Below are 20,550 nucleotides of genomic sequence, written 5' to 3'. Positions count from 1 at the left end.
TTCCATTTACACCATAACCAAAAAGTAATATTATTTCTCCTTATAAAACCCAGAAAATAATTATCTTCCTGTCTCTCCCTCCACCCCAATATTTTAAGGCATGGAATAAAACACTTTTTCAAAATGTATTCAAAAATACTTTTCTACTTAAAATAGAAAATAACTTTGCTTAATTTTTACAGATGGATTACACACATCACCTGCAATATCTTGTGGAGTCTGGTACCTGATCTACAATCCAATTTGCTCAGGCAAATTTTTTATTCATTATTGAACTTGAGCTCTACAAAGTGAATTACAAAAGCCAGTGCTTAGCTTATAACGGTACACTAACTGTTAGTCAGTGGAGTGGATGAGCCAAAAACCAAAGTAGATTTATAGAGCTGTTGTATTACTGGCTTCAGCAGCTGTAGACCAGGGCTGAATTTCCTCCCAAATCTAAAGGGAAAAGTGTGCAACGCTCACACAAGAACGATGAAACTAGAAAAGGCTTCTTTCCTCCCAATGCAAGTGCTCTGCAATAATTATTACAGGACTGCAGTTTTCATTATACAATTCTTGAAAATACTCAATGCGTAACTTAACAATACAGCACAACTGTGATCACCTTATTCAAACATGATGCTTTAATTACTGCATAGCTCTTTTCTGAATTTTACAAAACCCTAGTTCATTGAAGATTTCAACTGCTTTTCTTAGAGAGGCTGAAAAAAGTATTGGTTGCAATCTTTGGAAATTCCCATGCTCCTGTAGCCTGGTCTTCTCCCTGTGGCATTACTAATGATTACACAGAATTGTGTGCCTGGAAACTTTCTGAAAATGCGAAAAAGTTTAGGAGGACTGAAAAAATGCACCAGTTTCAGTAGACTGATAAAGAGTAGTGCAATCTTAAATATTAGTTCACCACTTTTGAGTTTTTGTATACATTTACATGAGCTGTGATAAAAACTGAACAGAAAAAAAGAATAATTCAAAGGGAGACAGATTCTATCATCCTGACACCTAGCTATTATTGTTAATGCTATACTTAAATTAGATTTTTTAAATTATCAAAACCAATTTTATGGGAGTGGTAACCACTGGTAGAGAAAAGAATGAGCATGCCACGAAGAACACGCTTTTGCTTTAAACAACCACTTAAGACCTCTGTTCAAGTGAAAATCCAGCATTAGGGACCATCCCTACTACACTCCACATTTTGTTGACTGTCTTCTCTCCTTTCCCAATAAAATTTCCACAGCAACTCTGGCATTAACAACAGAAAGGTTCATGAAGTACTTTCAGCCATCCTTCCTTGCACAAAAGCAGAAGGGAATAAACGTAGGAGCCAGCAACATCCAATCTAGTAAACCTGTGCAAATTATTCATGAACTTCATTATTATTAGATTTTTTTCAATAATCCTTGGTTCCCTGCTTACCTAATCACGGGGAACATCTAATTTAAAATAAATCAGAGTAGGCTGCCAGCTCATAAATCTTAACAGCACCTACCCGACATCCCTTACTGCTTAAGTCAAACCTAATCCTTTTCTAACCTAAATATGACTCACAAATGCCAGTAAACTCACCTGTTCTGTGCCCACCTTTTATTTGCAACTGACTTTATTCTTTCTCCACCTGTTCTGTGCCCATGATTTTATTCCGAGCAAAGCCTCTGGATAACTCCATGCATTATCCAGCTCCTTAAATAGGAGCTGGACGAATGTCTTAATCATTTGTGCAGGACTTTTCTGAATTACCATTTTTTGCCACCAAACCTTATAGTTGCAAAGGGCAGGAAGGGCTCAGCTTCCTGAGGATGTGTAATTGCAACTGAAGTTTTTTTCTGGATTTCACCAAGCAAGATTACACATAACCAAAAAGTAACCATACACTGACTACAAGGAAGACTCCAGCAAAATGGCAGACTCTGAAAGGGAGTAACTAACGTAAATGTTCCTGGCAAGCACTGAGAGAAGGAAGTTTTATCTTAGGAACCTATTTATTGATTAAAAAACTAAGCCAGAAAAAACCCTCAAAACCAAAGGAAAAAAATAGTAAATCTTTCCCTTTTCATATTGTTTCCTCACACAATCTGTATTGTACCAACAGTCTAGATCTTATTCTCTACAGTAATTTTCTTTTTGAAAAGACAGTGATTTGGGCCTCGAGTTTTGGGGTGGTCTTTTTTTGGTAATTATTATTTTACAAACAGCAAAGCGGCATTCTGAGTAGCTAGAGAAATAAGTTAGCCTCTCTGTATACATATTCAATATCGCAATAAAAACCCTGTAGTTCTGACCCTTTCTCTGCTTTTTCCTATATGGCAGTAATTTTGCAGAGAAAAACATGCAGATTCCTGTAAACATTTTCTAATTCCTGACTAAAGGGAGAGTGGAAATGTTCCCACTTTTTTCCTACAGTCTGTCTTTCCCTGTACTTAAAGTTCTCCACTTTCATACCGGATAAATGTGCCTATGGTTTCGGTAGGCAGCGGAAGAAATACTCTACATCATCTGAGCTGTTTGTTCCACTTGGATCCAGACCCCTCCGTACACTTTCTCCTAAATGGAATTATTATGTGTCTCAAAGCATTATTAGTTGGCTGCTGCAATTTCAAACACTGCTAAAAAGTGTTACTGTATCATTACATTCTTACGTTCAACACTTGCGGCTCAGAATTTGCCTGCAAATGGCTTTCAGGCACATAATAATCACTGTTAAAAATATTCACTTTTGTCTTCAGAGTACAGAAAGCCAGCGCTGATCATGTATCCCCTGTAAGCAGAAGAAAGTTGCGTGGTCCAGGAAGCTGTCAGAGCTGACAAAATTGGTTTCAGCTGTATGGCTGAAGAACTTGGCATCGGTTATTTATGTCGAGCTGTGCACAACTGTAACGGCTTCAGATCTGTACGACTTTTGGAAATTTAACTTCGCTCTTTAAGAATCATCTTGCCTGATGTTTCTTTGTACTTTCGTAATTCTGCACTCTAACAAAATCTTCCTTTTCGTAGGCTTCTCACAGCTTGTTCACCCGTACCCATACGCTTCTCTCGCTGATGACAGCCTTCCGCATACTACCTTGGCTAACGATCTCCGCGAGACCCATCCTTCCCTACGCCTTGACGCAGTCCACCGCCGGCACAGGCTGGCCAGGTGAGCCTCGCCCGCCAGGAACATCAGCTTTCAAACCAGCCGGCCAGATTTCGTACAGTCTTGATTTGGTTGCCGGCTGCCCTCACGGCCTCGCAAACCTTGCAGAAATGCTCGTCCCAGAACGAGGTGACGTGGACTTCGTACTTCTTCCTCCAGGCGAAATACCTCCTGTAGCTGGGTTTGTTTTTATCGAGGAACTTCAGGTAGGCGGCCAGCAGCCGGGGGCTGGGGAAGTCGTCGACGTGGATGAAGGAGTCGGGAGGGATGAAGCGCTCGTAGTTGGCCCTGCGGGGCCCGAGGACGACAGGCACGGCGCCGGCGGCGAAGGCGTTTCTCCAGAGCTTCTCCGTGATGTAGTCGGTGTGCTGGGAGTTCTCGAAGGCCAGGTAGAACTTGTAGGCCGAGACGGTCTCCACCACGCCGCCCTTGGCCAGCGCCAGCCCCCGCGCCCCGTACACGTCGACGGCCAGGTGCTCCTTCAGCTGGCGGTAGTAGCGCACCCGGGCGTGCTCCTCGTTCCAGTTGCTGACCACCCAGGCCACCAGCCGCGTCTTGCGGGGCAGGACGAAGGGCCGGGGCGCCGGCGGGGCGTAGAGGTGCCCGTAGGGCACGAAGACGTCCGAGTCCCGCCGGTAGGACATGGTCCAGTTGAAGAGGCCGGCCAGCCCCCGCAGGCCGGGCGAGTGCGAGGGCGACTCGAAGTTCATCCACACCCAGAGCTGCCGCGGCGGCCGCGGCGGGGGCCCGCGGGGCAGCCCCTGGGCGCCGTGCAGCGCCAGGTCGCGGTGGTGGAAGAGGACGGCCTGCGCCTCGCCGTAGCGGCTCCGGTCGGCGCTGAGGCGGCAGCCCGTGATGTTGTAGCGCCGCCGGCAGTCGGCCATGCGCCGCGGGCGCCCGAACGGCTCCCACCACAGCAGCACGTTCACCTCGCCGCCCGCCCGCCCGCCCGCCGCGGCCCGCGGCGCCGCCGGCTCCGGCGCCGGCGCCGCCTCCGGCTCCGGCTCCGGCAGGCAGCCGTAGAGGGCGAGGGCGGCGGCGGCGCCCAGCAGCCCGGCCGCCAGCGCCCACCGCCGCCCGCGCAGCCGCCGGCGCCACCGCCGCGGGCGGCCGGGCCGCCCGGCGGGGCGGCGGCGCGGGGCCGGCTCCATCCAGGCCGCCCGCCGCCGCTCTGCCCTCGGCGGCCGCCGCGGGGCAGCCGCGGGGCCGGGGCCGGCGCCGGCCAGCGCATGCTGCGGCTGGGGCTGCGGCCCGGGCGGCCGCCGCCGCCGCCTCTCAGCCCCCACCCCCTGCCCCGGCGGCGGGGCGGTGCCGGTGCCGGTGCCGGTGCCGGTGCCGGTGCCGGTGCCGGTGCCGGTGCCGGTGCCGCCGCCGCCGCCCCTCCCGGCCGTGCCGGCCCGCCCCTGGGTGCCGCGGCCCGCCCCGCCGGCGCCGGACCGCCGCCGGAGAGCGCGGCCCCCAAGCCCCCGGCAGGGCTCCGGGGCCTCCTGCCCTCCCCGGCGGGCGGCAGGTGCCGCGACGGCAGCCCCGGGGGTCGCTGAGGTCCTGCCGAACTCAGGCAGTTTCAAGCACCTCTAGAAGGATGAACGACTTGGGAAACGAAAAGAAATTAAAGAAGAGGGGTGTTTTGGTCCTTTTAAAACTTTCTTAGAGCTACCTGTGTTTCCATGAGAGTTTTTAAATCTCACGGCTAGTTAAAAACTACAAAACCTTACAGTTACCAGAAAATTACTTTTTCCAACTCTGTTACACGCAGCTGCTGTGGAAAAGTGTATCAGGCAGGCTCGAAAGTTTTTTCCCCCAAGTCATCTGCTTCAGGGAACTAAGGGATCATTGATTCACACAGTTCAGACGCTGTTCAGAACTGAAGAGTTTCCAGCTCCAACACTACGCATTTTCATACCCAACAGCTATAGATCCAAGGTCCTCTCATACAGGTCTCCTGAGGGCGGTGGAGTTACACCAGGCATAAATTCTCACTGACCATTTGGATTGCAGCATAGCTTTTACATACCGCATAGGTCAAGGCACTGTGACTTGTCTCTGTATTAGTAAAAAAAGTGATTCAAGCCTGTTTACGCCCCAAAATAAAGGAACAGTTGTGTGTGAGGTTGGCGTTAGGTTAGTAACCAGGTTGTGTGCATCCATAAACTTACTAATCACACACAAAAGTGCTTGCAGACTTCCGTTGTCCATGTTGTAAGCACTCATAAAATATACACCAACAGCTGTGGTTATAGTTGGTATCTCACTGCCTCTGCTCCAACGTATGGCGTTGGTTGGAAGGGATCTTGGGGCGTCACTAATCCACCCTCCCACTCAGAGGAGCACCACTGCCAGCACTAGCCAAGGTCTTTACCTAGGTGCTGGCAGGACTAGCACCCAGCTGTTGAAAATATTCGAGGATAGAAACTCTACAACACCTCTGGCAGCCTGTCCCTGTGCTGTGCCACCCTCACAGAGAAGAAGTTTTTCCTAATGTCCAACCCTGAACCTCAAAACCTGGAATTTGTGGTTGTTGTCCCTTGTTACATCCAAAGAGACTGGCTCTGCCATTTTCATAACCTTCAGATAGTTGCTGGCTCCCATTAAATCATTCCATCTCCTCTTCTTCACATGACTAAACAAGACCACCTCCCTTAACCTCTCCTCTTAGCTTGTGTGCTGTAGGGTCTCTCATCATCTTGGTGGCCTTCCACTGGACCATGTTCTCAACATCCTTCTTGAACTAGGAGCCTGGAAACTGGAGACAGTGTTCCAGGTGCTGCTTCACCAGTGGGGGATAATAACTTTCCTCAATCTGCTGGACGTACTTCTGATGTTGCCCAGCACGTGGCTTGCTTTATTTTTGAGAAGTCACATTCAGCTTGATGTTCATGTAGCCCCCAGGTCCTTTCCAGCATGGTTGTTTATCAGCCAGCCAGTTCCCAGCCTGTACCAGTGCACGGGAGTTTTCTGCTCCACACGCAGAACTTGCTCTTTCTCCTTGCTGAACTTCCCAAGGTTTCTGTTGGCTCACTCCACGTTTCTCAAGGCCTCTCTGAATTGAAGTTGTACAAGCCAAGATGTCAACCCTGCTTTCTAATTTAGTATTGTCTGCAAAATAGTGTGCTAGCCAACAGTAGCAAAAAAATCTCTTAGTGCAATAAACATAAGACCTATCTTGACAAATAACACTGATTTTAGTCACAAAATGGGAATCTGGGAAAATTATTTTACCGCAGTAGAAAACTGCAAACAAATGTAGAAATACAATGCTAAGGGAGAGTCAAATCCTCTGAGGGCACGAGCTGCACTTAGAATCAATCCAGAATTCATCCAATACAATGAACACTACCTAAAACAAGCACAATCCCTAGTCTGCCTTAATTAAGGATCCAAAGTGGTCCAAAAGTTCTACCGTTAGTAATTTTACCCATTTCTACAGATAATGTGAGAGATTTGGGACCCATGAAAGTCAGTGGGAAAGCTCAATTGACTTCTATAGAATTCTGATTCACTCAATAAATTTGATCATTATCAGCTGCAATGGCAGTTCTTATTTTCCTTCAGGAACTTAAGTTTCAGCATTGATATATGACTTCGGAGGAGTCTTTGTCTAGTCAAGTTCTCATTTCCATTGCTTGAAGATTTGGTGCTAAGCCATTCCAATTCCAAAGCTTAGCCAATTACATTGATGATGCCAGGCCTAATCCTGCAAACGGTAAAGTCAACAAAAATGTTGGCATTAATTCAGGGTTTATGAAATGTTTCAGGACAACTCAACACGGAAGTCTTTATAAGCCAAGTAGTGAAAAATTTGAAAAAAAAAAAAAAAAAGCTTTCCTTCTGAAGATTAATAGCAAGAGTTGGCTAGTTACTTTTGATTTTTTGCAGTCCTACAGTGAAACTTCAGCATGATGTTCAGCCGCACTGCAATGGCATCCATTTTAAGGCTATTGTCATACAGGAACAAATCTGTCAAATTATTTAGCATGAGATCAAAATGAGACTTCCTATATTCATCAACTCACCTAGAGCTAAAGCTCTATGCTGCATATTGAAGAAAGCTATTACTGAAATCCACAGTAAGTTCCAACAGTATATACAGCATGGAAATCCAGTATTATAACATTTCCTATTTGTCCTATTATGGCAAATAAGAATTAGGTAAGTTCAGATGAGAGGACAGTAGCCTAAAATGTTTCTATGAGTAATACTGTCACCGTAAGTTCCTTTCCATGTTACACCCGCGTCTGTGGAGACTAAATACATGTTTACATTTACATGTTGTGAGGAGTCCACTAGTTCAAAAGTCTTTATAGAATTTGTATCTACAGCATGATGAAACCCATTTTCAAGGCATATTTTAGAATTTTTACAAGTTACAGATCCATTTATTTTGCTATCACCATGTGCTCTTCAAACTCCTCACAATGTGGGAGTTAGCACAGAAATATATTTTAGTTAGATGTTGATCATAGTCACTACAGAAAGTAACAATAGGTGTGTGTTCAACTAAGAGTCTAGCAGCCTCCTAGAAATTTTGGTGTAGTAAACTTACAAGCAAGATGTGGTGTGTTGCTGTAGAGTGAGGGATGCAGGGAGTGACCTCACTGTCAGGACCAGGGTTAGAAGTCAGGTGTCCTCAGACATGTGTGTAGGCGAGGGATTTCTCTCTCCTTTTTAACATCTCATTTCTCTTCATGAGAAGAAATACCAGCCTGGCGGTAACCCACATCAGCTCTAGTTTGCCTCATTTCTGCCGTAAGACACAGCGCGTCAGTGGCATGATTGTGATCAGCTACTCTGCGCTGGGAAAAACTCCACAGACGTCACTAGGAAGTACAACATGATGAAGGTTGAGTAGTGTTACCAGATGCCTCCAGACCTTCCAGTGGGAACACACCTGGTTTTGTCTGCTTTGGAGGTAAACCATCCCAGGAGATAGCTCCATGGACCGAGGACCACACAGACTTCTTGGTACTGTATACGCAAATTGGGGAACTGTGGTTTAACTGCTCTGTGGAAACCACAGTAAGCTCCACTACTGCTGATGGTCAGGAATTTAAAATAAAATGCTGGCTGCTAGTAATGAAGCTGTTGCAAAATAAAAAATATTTTGCTTATTCGAAGGTTAATTGTTTGCCGTTTCTAACAGCAGTAAATGTTTTCGCCTAGAGCTTCCCAGCTGGCTTCCTCTTCTACTCTGACTCACTCTGTTTTGTCACACTTGAGAAGTATTTAAGCCTAGAAAAGTCTTTGAAGTTATTTGTCAACTGACTTGCAAACACGGTTTAAAAGTACTGCAAGATGTGGTTATATTTTCAGCCACAGCTATCAAACCAGACATCCTGTCAACCAGGGAAACCCTGTGGAGTTTTTTATCCTAAGAAAACGTGATCAGCTTCAAAGAGTAGCAGGATGCTATCTGGTACCAAAATGACACTAAGAATGACTTTGAAATCTCTTCTTCATAAATAGTCCCCATGGTTTCAATGCAAGTTTTTACTAAGTAAGAACCTAAATCCTGTATGAAAAAGAGTGATAAAAGTTCTGTTCTGTATAAATGGCATGCTGTATTTTAGCATAAAGTTTAAATGACTGTAATTCGATTACCTAGTGTTTCATATTCAGGATTATGATCTTTCTGCTTGGAAGTTTAAAATTCTGAAATATGATGAGAGATAAAAGATTCAGTTGAAAGTTGATGCCTGCCTTGTTGGATGAAGAGCTTCTGGACAGACAAGCCCACGTTATTGCACATGCAGCAAATACTGTATTAAAATATTCTGCCTGGCTACATTTCTGCTTGTGACTGTGAGCAGTGTTGGATTAAAACTATGTAAAGCTGACATTTCCAGGTCAAGGCACAGGCATGAACAAATGTGCTGTGCACACTGTGGATGGAGGATCCTGTCCCAGAATGTTCTTCCACCTTCCATTGCAGCACATATCTTTGTTGTTCAGCAGTGTAGACCAGAGCCAAAATCTTAGTAGAAAACTTTCCTGCCAAAACCACACAATCCTTTGACACTTTGACATGTGTGTGTGTACCAGCAAGTCCAAATTTGGCTCTGTGGATATTTGTTAGCAGTTATCATGGATTTCAATCTTCCTTGGTTTTTGGAGCACTGGACAGCATCTTACACAGCAACAGTGGCAGGGCAGTGATGTGCAACCAGATCTGATGCTCTCATTTTACCCAGTGAGCATCCCCCAGGCCAGAGGGCAAGGGTTTGTGCTAGAGATTTTCTTCAGGCATCTTTGAACCTCAAGCATCGAGGTGACGTTTCAGCCCAGGAGACAAGACTAGCTCTAGTTTGAGGTAAATCTCCTAAATCACATATAGTCTAGTTTTGGGGCTCTCAATACCAATTGATTTAATAATCTGACCCCCTCTTATTGCACTTCATTGCTTGATAATGTAGGCGTAGCCTTTGAAAGATGTCAGTGTTTGAACACTGTTATTAATACATGGAAGCAATGACAACATTTGTCTTTTAAAACAGTACTGTTTAGTTCGGAAATGAAATAATATAAAAAAGCTAAGAGAAAAGGGTAGCTGAACAGTTAAGACAGTAAAAAAATCACTACAATAAAATGTGAGCACAGTTAAATTACCCAAAACCCCACTTAATGAAATATTATAAATATGATAGTAATATTAATAACATTACTATAATATTATGCAATTTTATTATATTTATCAAATTGCTTAGTTTTATTCAAATGAAAGATAAGACACATAAAAAGGTCAGGAACATGAATATATCGGACTAGCTAAGAATTACCCAAGCCTCATAACTGAAATAAAATATTCAGTAGAAAAGATCTAAAAGACATTTCTCCATTGTACAAGGCTGCACAAAAAGGAAGAGGGAGCAAAGGCACAAATGAGATTCACAAATCTGCCTTTGTTGCAGCAAAACTGAGCTAGTGCACGAATCCAGGATAGACCCAGAAAGTCTTTTCACTTGGAAAATTTTAAAACAAGATCATGAAAAAAAAATACTAAGAATGAGAAAGCAGGGGGATGGGCATAGAATAAAAATGAAGCAAGGAGCAGAAGTGAAATACAACAAGCTTAATCAAAGCATCTAACTGAAAACCCAGTGTTTTTCAAACATTATTGTGTGGTTCATGATCAAATTTGCATCTAAAAAGTGAGAATAATGTTTTCAAAAGCAGCTACTCCTCTAGTGCCTCAGGTGCAATTTTCAGTGCCAATAATTTTTTTTTGTTTAGCAGTCAAATGGAAATGCTGAAAAGAGTTGGTTTGGAGCCAGCTAAGGGTATTTTTTTCCCCTTCTCACTAATATAAAAATAACAACAAAGTTTTAGTGTTAGAGAGGAGTTCCAGACAATCAATAAAACAAACATCCCATTTCATTCACAGATAACTGTAAAAAAAGCAAAGGAAAACAAAGTCTAGCTTCACAAAGTTGTCACTGAGACTCTTCCTTTTTAACAATATTCAGTGTGGTTTAGATACTTCCTTAGCATCTGAGAGCCGCAGAAACAAATCCCATCTCCACCTCTTCGGATCACATCCTAGGAAAGATGTGAATTATCAGTCTGAGATAGAACTGGAAATAAGGAATTCTTCAACTCTGATTTTAAGTTATCCATCAGTCCTAGTTAATTTTTTTCACTGTACAATACAATCCCCTCCTTTAAAAAGACAGTAATGCTTGTTTGTCCCACAAATGTGCTGGAGGGATGTCTGGGAAGAATTCTGGCAATGAAAATTGTAGAGTAAGTGCTAAGTATTATTAATTTGGAAAAGAACGTGATACAATTGTACTAGAAGTAAGGCAAAGACTGATCATTAAGTTGGATTGTTAAACATGAAGACAGGAAATATCCTGCCTACCAACCTGGTCCACCACCTCCTCACTTGATTGTGGGTTGTCATCTCCCTCCCCTGTCACTCCTTCTTACAGTTCTCCAGGTTCATCAGGCAAATGATCACTACTATGTGTTTCTCGCGTTATCACAGCACTTAGGAAACAGTCATGGATCCTTCTAGATATGGTACAAACACGGCTGGGGTGCTGCATGTTGAGGTGAATCTCATCTCATCCTAGCAGTTCTTAGTCCTCAAAGAGGGGGCATCCCATAGTCATAAAAGCCAACTTCCCATTTTCAGCACCAGCTGTGCAAACAATAGTTGACCTACAGGATCCATCAATTCCTCAAGCCCTACTCCCTCACCAGTAGGATTGAGGAGAAACCACCCGGGCACCTATGTCTTTGACTTGCCCCACAGCAATGTAGTCATGCTTGATACGCTCCACGTCTCCCCTGGCAGTATATTTGGTGTCCACGTGGAAGAGCAGCAGGGAGTAAAAGTCCGAGGCCCAGACAAGACTCAGCACATTGTCCCAGATCTCAGCACCCCAACAAACCTCCCCAGACAGCATGCTGGGGCAGCAAATGGGAGCTTCCACCTCCTGCAGCAGGGAGTCTCCAACTACTATCACTGTTTACTTCCTCCTGCATGGTTCAGGCTCAGCCAGCTCAGATGCTTTGCTGGAGAGAGCTTCCAGGCCCTCGTCTGCTACCAGAGCACTGAAGCTATTCTGTAGCTGCAAATGTCACTCCTGTCCCTGGACCTCCTCAAATCGTCCATGACCTTGCAAAGCTATCTTTTGTTCTGGTTTTATGCAGTACCTAGAAGGATCCACATTCGTTTCCTAAGTGGTGTTATAATACAAAACAAACTAACGATCATTTGGTATTACCTTGTTGTAACAATGGTTAAGACTGAGAGTTTAGTGACAGGTTATTTCAGATTCTATGCTGCCTCTGTGGTTCTTTGACACTATGATAACTCTTACATATATCAAGAGGCTTATTTATGTTAAACTTTTAGTAAGTCAGGCTAGATATTGAATCACAAACTCTTGACTTATGAACTGCTCAGTTTAATGAATGGACTCTGTCTAAGGCATTTTAAGGCATTACTTCAATTACTTTACAATCTTCTGCTGGAACTTAGAATCACTTTGAACAGAGAGGCCTATGAAAATGTCAAGTTTCACAGTAACCCATTTTTGTCAGTAAGAACATTTTGTTGTCTTTGGATTGTGACATCTTCATCACTGGCTGAAACGTGGATCAGGTTTGGCTACTACATCTGGTAAAAAGCAGTACGAGGATATGAATAAAACAACAACTAAGGAAATAGCTCCCTATCCAAACAGAACTTTCTTCAAAATCTTAGAAATACTGATCTACATTTCTAAAGGCAGCTAGTCAATTTGATGTTTGATTTGGCACATCACAACAGGCTCAGGTCTTCATAGCACTAAAGTTCATCAATCTGTAAAAGAACAAGATCAGCTGTAAGGATGGATGAGACACCACAGAGCGAGTCCCCCAAACCACTACTCACTTCTAGGGAAAGGCAGTAAATGGGAGAAGCAAAAATAAACGCATTAACTTCAGTAAATTCAGCAACATGAGTATATATTTTTTTTCTTTTTGTCTCTTCTACTTATTTCTCATATATCTCTTCCCTTCATTTCTTACAGTTTTTATCTCTGCGTTGCTGAACTATGTTCTCCTCTCCCCAGTTCCCTTCAGGAATTCCTAATCTTCTGTTCTATGTCTCCTCTTTCATTCCCCTTGTCTGTGCTTCCTCCTTTTCCTCTTGCTGGTGCCTTTCCTGCTGGCACTAAACACAGTAGGTTCACCTTCTCTCTAGAAACCCCTCTTCTTTTTTGTCCATTTCCATAGCCTGTACCTACTCCATCTCCCAGTTAGTATATTACCACCTCATTTCTTCCCCAGATCCTTACACAGAAAAGGTGTGTGAATGGAAACGGTTTGGTGAGTATTGGAGCTGAAGCCAGATTGCTCCCAGTTTTTCTCCTGTCTTGTATCTTTTCTGCCACCCCTTTTCTCACGATACCTGCCTATTCTGCTGCACAACAGGCAGTATAGCTAGTGAGGAGAGCATCACTTGTCTCTAGCAGCAGTCCCTGGGAATGAAGGTACATCTAAATTCCCACAGGAAAACCAAAAAAGCCCATAAATTTCAGCACCTAAATCAATTTGAATAAATTGCTTTATTTTAACGCTGTTCTTCCCTCACAGATGTTCATGGGAAACAGAGATCCTGATCTTTGACAACTGCATGCCTTCACTAGAAGCCTCAGGTACATGAGTTTTAAAGTTGTGCCAATGTCTCTAAACTCTGAGGCATTATTTGGTTGTATTTTCTATGGTGTGGCTAAAATTCTCTTTGTCCAAGCACATACCAGAAGTGACTGCAGTTAATACCTGGCACAGATTAGGCCTGCTCTATAAACAAAATGTTCCTACAAGTACTCTCTCTAGGGCAAAGGCAGTGTGGCAGAAGGCTGTACTGGTTAAATGCTTCTTATACTAGCAATAACTTAATTCATGCTGCTGTTGTAACTAAGATGCCACTATCTCCAGAGCTCACAAGATCAAGATAGGAAGAAAGAGGTGCTAGTCATGAAGCTAGCTGTATTTTCAAACCACTAGCCCCTGAGAACATGGGAAGGAGCTTCATTTAATGGCAAAATATGCTGAGTTCGTATATTCTGCAAGCTCATGGTACCAACAATATTACTCTCATAAAGCTAATGAACTCTGTTTCCTTAGGGTTGAAAGCTTTCACCTTCCACTACAAGTTAATACATTTCACTGAAAGAGAGAAGGTGGGCACATTGAGGAGACTATGCTAAAATCCACCAGCTCACAAGGAACAGGTCTGCTCCTCAAAAGCCACACTCCACTGACTGTAGAGAAAGAAATACATGCCCCAGAGCACCAGCTGACCATTGCAGGCAAATGCTAAAATGCCTGAAATGATACCTGGATCAATCTCTTTCAGAATGTGTGTTGGAAGGAGGGCTTTTCCAAACATTTGAATTGCTTAAGGTTGGATGTTAAGAAAGGCAAGTAAGGTTCATTATCTACACGAAACCAACACTCACTACTCATCAGCAGGAAACAAGTGATTATTCCACATGTTTACAAAAGGTTTCAGAATATGAAATAAGGCAACTCAACATAGCTGTCCTAAACAGGTTTCTTATGCAAAAATTTCAAGTCTGTTGGCTACTTACTAAAGGAAGAGGTGGGTTAGCTCTGCAAAAAGATGCCCGGTGGTGATTACTATAAGACCATGTAGGTAATCTGATGAAAAAATAACATTGAACAAAACAGATCTGCAGTCCCGTGAGATGTCTGTGAATTATAAAATTATATTACCCTGAAATTTTAAAATGAGGTGTTACAGTGAAAGTTTCTCATTATTGACTCTTACTTTTCATTCCTGCATGCCTTGAGTAGAGTTGAGGCTGCAAAAGTAAACCATTTCTGTTCTGTGAGACTGGTTTCAGGCTTCCAATGGAGAAATTCTTTTTCAAACTCCAAATTCCCTCCAGAGCCACTGTTAATAATTTGTCAAAATAATACCATTACAACTGATTACTTCCACTTGTTCTAGAACTAATGTAACTTTTAAAAGACAGTCCCTTTGGCCTATACAGTAATTAGAAGTAGTTAAGCAGAACACTATAATCTTCCTCCATAGTTAATGAAAAGAGATTGAGACCTTCAGAAAGCAATTCAGATTGCTAAAGATACACAACACTCTCTGCTGTCTGTAGAACAGCTTAGGACTGCTAGGCTGCTAGCTGAAGCAGGATGCAGCTGATATATAACGTATGAGAAACAGCAGTAATACCATTGATGCATCCAGCATGATTTATTGGTCATACTGGAATACCAAATGCCCTCATAAAAAGATAGCAGAACACCCCCCCCAACGCCAAACCAACCCCCCCCCTGCAACGCCACCAAAACAAATGAGAAAAGCTTATTTATTTTGTGGAAAGGTTACAATTTACTAACCACCTATTTTATGTGAAACAATAAACTTACTAATCATCTAAACTGTGTAAATCAGTAACCATCCAACCTGACAATTGTTGTTTATCAGAGCCCCGACCACTTAGAGAGCATCTCTAATTCTCCAGATGTATACAGATGGAAAAGGAACTAGGTACTTGCTGAAGTTGTTGAGACACGAGCAGACCAATGTTAGAATCTGCAGTTCAGCTACTTGTCCAGAACCCCTTTACAGTCAACGGGAAAGGAACAGGCACTTTTAGAGCATGACACATGCAACAGTAGGTATCTAGGACAAGTCAGAAGAATTGCATTTTCAAAGTGCCTTTTTCTCTCCATTTACTATAAACAGAGCCTATGTCATTCATTTGCAGGTGTGTGCTGTAATTGCCTAAGGAGCCTAATCACAGTAATGGAGTTGCAGGTTCAAATGGTCTTTACATCTGACAGGATACTGATTAAATCACCTAATTTATGTATGTTTTTTTCTGTGAATCCAACTGTTTTAAATTCATTTTTAGTGAGTTTAGATTTGGGTCTCAATCCTATGTAAGAGAAACCAGACTTTTAAAAAAATTTTCCAAATTTCAAAACAAAGGCAAAAATCCCCTTATTACATTTGTGGACAATGTAATAATTAGGATACATAGTAGGGGCTTATTCCAACAAAATGCAGCTTAATATAACCAAGGAATAGCTTTATTCTATGGAAGAGAGTGTGGGGCTACAGAATGGGAACTCTGTATTGTGGAACAAAAGCATCATGGATTTAGGAGTAACAGTAGACAGTTCAAGGTCCTAGTGCTAATGTTAGCGCTGAAATAAGCAGGTGATTCTCTCTCTCTCTACAGGCTACTAGTGATACAAATACTGAAATACCATCATCAGATTTAGTATTCACATTTTAAAAGAGGAGGCAAAACAATTGGTGAGAGTACATAAAGAGCCAAAACCAAATATACGTGTATATACCTTCTCTGTAAGAAAATCCTGGATACTAAAACAGGCTCTATTACATATCCGAGAAAAGCAACGAGCTGAATCATGCAAATCCAAATTATTAATCAGGCTTTTTTTTTTAAATACACCAATCACTTGAACAAACTGATGAGGGAAACTGTGGAATAACCAGCTTTACTCAGTGGACTCTACAGAGAGGTACCTAATAAAATACAATGGCTTGGCTGATAAAGGCAATAAAATCTCATAGTCAACCAGATAAGATGACCTATCCCTAAACATTACAAACTTCTGAAAATAATTTTCTACAGTTAGATTAATAGATCTTATGGCTGCAGGAGAGCACCAGCATGATGTGAGTTTTGTCTTATATGGGTCACATGGCTTCAGGCTCATTACTGCACCAAGACTAGCAAAAGACCTTGGACCAGGGCTAACGGTTTAAGTGCAAAATATTTAAAGTGTGTATTAAAAATGGTGAATCTAATTGATCTTTGTTTAATTGTTCCAGCATTAAGTTCTCATTTTGTTAAAAACTGCAAATTATTTCTATTCTGATCTTATCTCATTTTTACCTCCAGTTCTCGGAACTTTTAATAGTCCAGCTAGACTGAACACCTTGTTTCCTCTTAGACTTCCATTTCCTCATTTGCCTACTGTAATCAAGTCTCTCCATAACCTTTAACCTCCATCAGCTGCCTAAACAGACTGATTTTCTAATTGCTTTCACTGTTTACCTGTCCTTTGTTTACCTTTATCATTCTTACCTCAACTCTTTCAACACCAACTTCAGTTCTGAACAGCAGAAGGGGACAAAGTATTTTAATAACTACAGCACTTCTTTCAAAGACAAAGGTAACAAAACCTCCCTACTGCTTGGCATTTGTTTCTGTTTTATTAAACTGATAGATCATACTGATGTTCTCTATGGTCCTGTAATTTCAGATGAAAAAAAACTAACAAAGACTTCATGCAGTTCTTCCGTTTCTAAATGTTCCCCCAGCTATTACATAAATGTTCGGGGCTGTTTTTTGAAAATAACAATTTTGCCACAGTTCCTTAAAACAATTTATATTTGCCCTGACAAACACTTGCCATTTGCTATTAAGGAAGATTACCTGCAGCTGGATGTTTAACATGGCATGCTTCTTTCCGAAAATAAAGCTCTTCTTCAAGTATTTCTTTAACTCTCCTAGATGGCTCAACATACACAAATTTCTTCCCTGTTAGTAAAACATATTACAAAAGAACCAGTTATTTTAAATCCTGTGAATGCTAACGCGCTTTGCCAAATGCAATGTCATTTTATGCTTCAATACACTTTAAGACGAATCATCTACAAGTACACGCTAGTGTTCAGCCAGGCCTCGCTCCCCAACATTGGGCGATTCCTCACGACGGGACCACGGTGGGTAAATCTAAAAGGGGACCGCTGGTGGGCTGCAGCGTGGTGGGGGGGGGGTCTCCATGACGAAGCCAAGGCCACCCCAGGGCACTCGGGGAGACGTGGCCACTGCGTCTCCCCACGGCGAACAACCCAAGGCAGGGCTGCGCACGGAGGGGGTCTCCGAGGAGATGATGTCCTCTCTGGAGGAGGTCTCCAAGGAGCTGGAGAGGAATTAGGGCTCCTCATGGCGGCAGGGGAGCCCCTGCCTGACAGGGCACTACCCAGACCCCGGCGGCGGTGGGGTGCACGGTGCCGGGGGAGGCGAGGGGCCACCAAGCAAGGTGGACGCGGGGGATCAGTGGGGGAAAGGGGGACGCGCCGGGGGGCACCGGGCTGGGGAGCGGAGGCCGCTAACGGGCGGGGTGGGGAGCGGTGAGGCGGGCCCCGCCGCCGGGCCGGGGGACCGCCGCGCCTCACAGGGCTGCCCGCCTCCCGCCGCCTCGCCGCGGACAGGGCTGTCCGCCTCCTCGGCCGCCGCCGCCGGCTGCTCCCCGCTCGCCGCCCTCATGGCCACCGCCGCGCCCGGGCAGGTAGGAGCCGGGCGGACCGGTTGCCACAGGAACGGGGGCGGGCGGAGGCGGTGAGGCTCTGCCCCGCCGCCGGCAGGACGGGGAGCGGCGGGCAAAGCAGAGGCCCTGCGCCCCGGCGGGGCGGGCCGCGGGGCAGAGCAGGGCGGCACCGCCGTGCCCGCCCTCCGCCATGTTGGGGTTGTGCCTCGGCGGGGTGCGAGGTCCTGAGGGACGGAGCCCAGCTCCTCCCGCAGCCTTGTGCCGTGGAGGGCAATGGGGTCCACCATTCCCAGTCCCAGCTGGGTTGTTTTACCCCTTCCACAGGCGAGGGTTAACAACGGGGGGACCTCCGAGGCAGGGTGTGGACAGTCACCATCCCCAGGGGACAGACAGCAGGCCATGGCCACCTCATGCCCGCTTGGGGCACAGGGTGGGTGACAGCTCTAGGTATCGTTAACAGCTCCTCGTTTGTGTCAGTCAGCGTTACTGCACTCAGAAGCAGGCATGCAGGTCACAAACATTTTGTACCCCTCTGGGGCGTCACCGCTGGCCTGCCTTATGAAAGGATGTCTTGTCGTCCTCACCTGAGGCAATGGCGGACTGGTGGTAACAGAGAGAAGAGTCCAGTTTAACTGGATGGATGATGTAGATCTACTAATACTCAAAAGTACTAGCTTGGTTTTAATAATGCTTTTCATAAAATGAGGCATCTTGAGACGCTCTTTATAGGACTGAAGTAGACGTGACTCTCCTTGTTTTGCCACTGTTAAAAGTTTTGAGAAAGAAGAGCAGCTGGCAATTACAGTAGTCAATGGATAACGCTGCCGGCGGGCACACAGGGAAACTGTCCTGCTCGCTGGGCTGGGAGCTTTGCCCCACAGTAGTTTCCTTGAAATCAAGACTTTGCATACAGTAGTGAGAATTTATAAGACACAAACCAAGTCTAGTTACACAAATGCATGATGTAATCCATTTCTGTATTTTTCCTTGATGCATTTCAAGGTGTATTCCTCTTCCACAGATGTCCTGAAACCAAACTTTCAAAATAATAAGCATTAAAAATCATCTTGTACCATTCATAGTTTAGAAACAGTTCTCTGTTTTCTAACAGAAGTGTTGAACAGTACTTCTAGAAAGGTGGGTGATAGAGATGCCCTCCACAGTTGCTTGATCAGAGCACCAAATGTGGGCCAACACACCCCTACCCTGCTGCTGCTGCTGTTACAAATGCACTTCAGCTCTGTCAGTGCTGTCTGGAAGGAGCTTGGGGTCATTCAGTAAGGCATCTGCACGGGACAACAAAGTGTTTTGCTACAGCTGTCATACTGAGTGACAGTACTTCAGGTCTTACATTCAGTTTTCTGTTTAATTTGATTAATACAGAGAAGCAAGTTTCTCCACTCCTGAATTACAGATGGCAAAGCTGAAGCTCAAAATCACGCAGTATGCCATTACCGTGGGAAAATCTTGAGTGTACTAATTGCCATGCAATACAGATCATCTGCTGGGCTGACAGCATTGCTGAAGTTCTACCACTATCTTTCTAAACCACTATTGATCAAAAAAAGATCTACCTGCTCAAGAGTAATTGTTTTGAGATGTACTGTACTGGTACTTAAAAACCCTCACTCATTAAACACTTGCATTTAGTAGTGATTTTTGTCTCAAACTTACACTTGAACCAAGGTGGGGGAAACAAACAAAAAAAACCACAGAAAGTACACATTACTGGACCTCTCACAGATAGCTAAATAATCCAGAGATGTTGATTCTCCGAAAGAAGTTGAAAGGTGCAGACTGATACAGCTGATGTGAACAGTAACACACGTAAATTAAACTTTCAACTCTAAAAATCAGTTTTTCACTTGCTAGCAGAAGGCTGAAATGACAAACAGAAGCAGCAAAATATGATGTCTCTTGTGAAAATTTATAGCATTAATTAACATTTTGCTGCTAAGTTAAACCAAACAGTACTCAGTGCTAAGACCTAAGAACATCTCAGATGAAGGGTCCCAAGTCTTCACTGCAAACCAGCGAGATTCTAGCTGGCATGACAGCAGAGAGAAGCTGCACTCAAATGCGTGCTAAAGGCCTCAAAATCTTAAGAAACAAACCAGCCAACCCATCCCACCACCTTGAGTTTGGTTAAATGATGGCAACCAAATCTGTCAGAACTTTTGGAAGCCCAACTCAGATGCGAATGCCTAGGATTAGTAATACAAGCTATCACAAATTAAAAAGGCGTCAAATAAGAAAATAAATGAATGGTCTGGAAATTAAGAAATATTGAGGAAAAATACCAGTAAAGTTTTTAAACTATGCTGAATATTTGAGCTGGAATGAGGGATTCTCTTTGGGGATTCAAAAGTGGAAGAGAAACACTGTCAAGCGTGTCCTGCACTAAATTAGCTGTAACTAAATCAGACACAACAGTATGTTGGCTGTTTAACCTCACACAGTTGAGGTTCATTTGTTCTAACTAATGTCATGGATATGGCATTAAAACTTTACTCCTCAACTTAATTTGCAAGCGAAAAGTTAACAGGATCTTCATAGAAAGTCATTTCCTTGAAAAGTACCAGGAAAAAAGTAAGTCGAAACTACTTTATCATCCTGTGAATAACGCTTTT

The 20,550-nt window shown here is 43.9% G+C and overlaps 2 protein-coding genes across 2 annotated transcripts; both read right to left on the bottom strand.

Moving 5' to 3' along the window:
- Positions 1-2,229: 2,229 nt before the first annotated feature.
- Positions 2,230-4,299, bottom strand: FUT4 (fucosyltransferase 4). Its single transcript, XM_052812937.1, has one exon. The coding sequence runs from the start codon at positions 4,282-4,284 to the stop codon at positions 3,160-3,162; it is 1,125 nt and encodes a 374-aa protein (XP_052668897.1). The 5' UTR covers positions 4,285-4,299; the 3' UTR covers positions 2,230-3,159.
- Positions 4,300-9,857: 5,558 nt separating this feature from the next.
- On the bottom strand, positions 9,858-18,207 carry C17H11orf97 (chromosome 17 C11orf97 homolog). Its single transcript, XM_052813061.1, has 4 exons — positions 17,829-18,207; positions 17,083-17,187; positions 14,418-14,543; positions 9,858-12,440 (listed from the first exon to the last, which is right to left on the bottom strand). The coding sequence occupies exons 1-4, from the start codon at positions 18,205-18,207 to the stop codon at positions 12,436-12,438; spliced, it is 615 nt and encodes a 204-aa protein (XP_052669021.1). The 3' UTR covers positions 9,858-12,435.
- Between the last annotated feature and the right edge of the window lie 2,343 nt (positions 18,208-20,550).

This window comes from Harpia harpyja, chromosome 17 (genome assembly GCF_026419915.1).
Source record: "Harpia harpyja isolate bHarHar1 chromosome 17, bHarHar1 primary haplotype, whole genome shotgun sequence".
NCBI lineage: Eukaryota > Metazoa > Chordata > Aves > Accipitriformes > Accipitridae > Harpia > Harpia harpyja.
This window is presented reverse-complemented; position numbering and strand designations above follow the sequence as displayed.